At 43.7% G+C, this 3962-nt stretch overlaps 1 protein-coding gene across 1 annotated transcript in view; it reads right to left on the bottom strand.

Annotated features, from left to right (window-relative positions):
* GPR83 (G protein-coupled receptor 83) overlaps nt 1-1879 on the bottom strand; it is a 10205-nt gene extending 8326 nt beyond the window's left edge. Inside the window, exon 1 of the mRNA XM_006134408.5 lies at nt 455-1879. Within this exon, the coding sequence (XP_006134470.3) occupies nt 455-835 (381 nt within the window). The 5' untranslated portion in view covers nt 836-1879. The remainder of the gene's footprint in view (nt 1-454) is intronic.
* Nucleotides 1880-3962: the final 2083 nt, after the last annotated feature.

Here is a 3962-nt window from a genome sequence, read left to right as displayed (position 1 = left end):
CTTGGCCATAAACCACAGGTGCAATTTTTATTATTCTATTTCTAACTGGACCATAAGCTTTAGAAAAAGCAAAAATCTGTTAAATCTTCCCAAAATATTATGATTCCATTCCTACAGACATTTGAAACTAACCTGGAAAGATCACTAGCAAATTTATCATAGAACTGTCTTGCATTAGCAGAGAATAGACTGTAGAATATAAATCCATAAAACAGGATACAGAAAAAAGTTATTAAATGAATGCTTTAATAGAACTTAAATTGCAGCCTCATTTTTACTACAGTGTCATTTGCCATTCCTGTGCGTGCAAGTAACAACAATCAGAGGTGAACTCCATATACTAAGCTATTTCTGTTAAGGGAAAAAATTGCCAATGATACAGTTTCCACTACAGAGGCTCACATTTTAGAGAAAAGCCGCAGAGAGAGAGAACAGACCTCTGTCAAGTTCTTACCAAAGTAAAGGGAGTGTTGAGAAGTGTTATCATTATGTCTGCTACAGCTAGATTCACAATGAAGAGGCTGGTAGCGGAGTGCATTCTTTTGTTTTTGACGATGACATGACAGACCAAGACATTCCCAAAGAGCGAAAAAACTATGATGAAGGAGTATGCCACAATGAGCAGGGCTTTCACCGTAAGATTTTGAGACTCTGCCCCATATCTTCTCCTGCCCACAAAGCTCTGCCAGTCAGCAAGGGTGTAGTTATTCCAGGGAAAAAAACTGGAGATGTTGGGTATTTCAAAAGACCCTTCAAAACTTGTGTTCAGCTTTGCTGATTTCTCAAAGGCATGTGCTAAGTATGGAGGAGAAAGCCATATAGAAGGAGTAACCATTTCTAAAAAGCTGCTTCTTTCTTCAGATTCAGAAATAGCTCATCTATGAACAATACTGTGTATTCAGTCAGTGGCAGGCTTGCTGAAGTAGTTCGCTTTCCTTAGCACAATCTTCATGACTGCGAACAAAACGCAGAAATTATCAGCCAAAAACAACAGCAGGTTATCCAGACAAGTGCTGTGGCCAGACTCAGTGTAGACTTCTCTTTTAGCACTTTTATATTTCCCATCTCAGGCAGGCTGCTAGCAAGACTCTCTACCCATTGGATGCTTTAATATTACTGCTACACTGACATGCTCGCTTTGTCCAAGATTACACTCTTACTTGGCTTTATTCTGTGACGCCCACTTCTCCTCTGAGATAATTATATCTGGACTGTATAAGAAAATCTTCACTTGAACATGCATTTTTCCTTCTCAGCAGCATCAGTTTCATGTAAATTCTGTTTATCAACCAACACTGTCTGACAGCTGTGCTGCATCTAGAAGAGTCCAATTTAGAAGTACAATTTTAAATGTATTTTAGGCTAGTTTCACCCTTGTTTACAGCACCGCTGCATTGACTATCTATAGCTACTAGTAAGGAGGTACAGAATAGAAAGTAAGAGTTAGACAAGTTCATTGTACTCAAAGGTTTTTCCCTTGTAAGCTCAAAGACTATGTGGCTTCTAGCTGGCTATTGTTAAGCCTCTCATTAAAAACACCCAACACCTTAGGTGCATCTAGACTGGCAAGATTTTGTTCAAAAGCAATTGCTTTTGCGCAAAAACTTGCCAGCTGTCTACACTGGCCGCTTGAATTTGCGCAAGAGCACTGACTTTGTAATGTACAAAATCAGTGCTTCTTGCGCAAATACTTTCATGCTCCCGCTCAGGGATAAGCCCTCTTGCGCAAGAATACTTGCATAAGAGGGCCAGTGTAGACAGGCACCTTAATTTTTGCGCAAGAAAGCCTGATGGCTAAAATGGCCATCGGAGCTTTCTTGCGCAAAAGTGCGTCTATACTGGGCATGGATGCTTTTGCGCAAAAGCATCCGTGCCAATCTAGACGCTCTTTTGCGGAAATACTTTTAACGGAAAAACTTTTCCGTTAAAAGTATTTCCGCAAAATCATGCCAGTCTAGACGCAGCCCTTATGTATTAACTTTTTATTATGTTAGTCTTTCTAAAGATGTTATTCTTACAGGCAAGTCAAAGCTAAACTTCCTATTGGCAGTTACTTTTCTCTCCTGGCCAACAGAATAAAATGTTATCTACTGTATTATATATATATATATATATATATATATATATATATATATATATATATATATATATACACACACACACACAGTATGCTATGCATGTCTAGCTGTTAGAATTTATGTTTCATATCATAGAGGCAGACTTACCTAGCATTTCCTGGGTCCTTCAGGGCAGAGGGCTGTGTGTGGGGAGGGGGCGGGGGCAGGCAGGTGGTGGTGTACAAGGCAGGGCTTTGTGGATATGTGGGGGAGGGGAGGTAAGGCGAGAGGCTGGGAGTATCCCATCCCCGGGTCTTCCCATTTTCCCGGCACAACCAAAGCCTGACTTTTCCCTTAAGTTGGTATGCAGCTTCCATTTATTCTAAATTTGTTGAGTCTAGCTCTTACCATTTAGGATCGGGGTGGGCAATAATTTTTGATGTGGGCCAGTCCAACATTTTGGAAAGTGGACAAGGGCTGCACTTTTCTATGAAGGGAGTGAAAGGTCTGGGATGGAGGTTGGTTGCAGAAGGGAGCTTGGGGTAGGAGACTGGGGTGCAGGAGAGAATGTGGGGTCAGAGGGATTTTGGGGGAAGGAGGGAGTTGTGATCTGAGGTAAGGGCTCAGAGTGCAGGGTCCAGGAGGGGGTATGGGTGCAGGAGAGGATTCTGGCTGGGGGGAGGGGGGTATGGGTGCAGGAGAGGGTACAGGGTCTGGGAGGAAGCTGTGAGCTGGCATACAGAGGGTTTGGATGTTGATCTGGTCAGGGAGTTGGGAAGCAGGAGGGGCTGGAAGGTGTTTACCTAGGCAGCTCCCAGCCAGCAACCCTGCAGGATCCTGAGGTAGGCTCCCTGCCTGCTGCAGCCCCAGGCTACTCAAAATGGCTGGCTGCTACCTGTTGCTCTCTGCGCTGGGCACTGTGGGGAGGGGAGGCTTTGCATGCTGCCCCCGCCCACAGCAAAATTTTTCATCTCCCATTGGCCAGTTTCCATGAAGACTCCCCCGCCCCCAGTGCACAGAGCAGAGAGCCACAGGGAGCAGCTAGCTACTTAAAGTGGCATGGGGCTGCTCTGAGCTTGAGGATACCAGCTGGGCAGTGCTTGGGCAACCTACAGGCCAGATGCAGTGGCTTGGAGGGCAAATCTGGCCTATGGACCATATGTTGCCTGCCTCTGGTTTAGGAGGAGTTCTTGAACAAATGGACTCACACTCTAGACAGAAACACTCTAAAATATATAAGATGAAAAAAAACTCCCAAACTTGTAACAAGAAGTCTTTTATTGGGAAAATTAAGGGGCACGGTGACACAGAACAAAATGATATATAATATACATAAATAGCCAAAAAATGCAGAAAATGGGCACATTATATATCCATCCCTCGGGATGGGGAGTATATATACGGTACTCCCCCTCGCAAGGGCTATATTCTTCCTATCAATCCTCCACACTTAGAATCATAGAACACTAGAACCGGAAGGGACCTCGAGAGGTCGAGTCCAGACCCCTGCCCTCACAGCAGGACCAAGCACCATCGCCATTCCTGATAGATCCCTAAGAGCAATAAAAGATTTTTTTCCTCAGAGTTGCTTCAAATGCCAAAATTGCATAAACTGGTCAATTATTGTAGAGTTGCTTGTTCCTGAGTACTGGCTTGTGCTTGCTGCTTTGTTATTGTAGGATCTCTAAGGAAGGATGGACCACTGGCACCAGAGATCAATTTCTGCTCAGACAAGGACATCCTCAGTCTATTCTGAAAGCAAGAAATACAAAGGACTCTGCAAGCAAATGGAAGGAAGGAAAAGGTTAATATCTGTGTTTGTCCATTGTGCCAATTGCTGCTGCTGAAAGCCCAGTACAAAGAAAAAATGGTGGTATAATATTATGTATATTCAGGGCTCGACAA

Source organism: Pelodiscus sinensis, chromosome 1 (assembly GCF_052426305.1).
Source record: "Pelodiscus sinensis isolate ZL-2025 chromosome 1, ASM5242630v1, whole genome shotgun sequence".
Taxonomy (NCBI): Eukaryota; Metazoa; Chordata; order Testudines; family Trionychidae; genus Pelodiscus; species Pelodiscus sinensis.
Note: the sequence above shows the minus strand (reverse complement) of the source record. Positions and strands in the feature narration are given on the sequence as shown.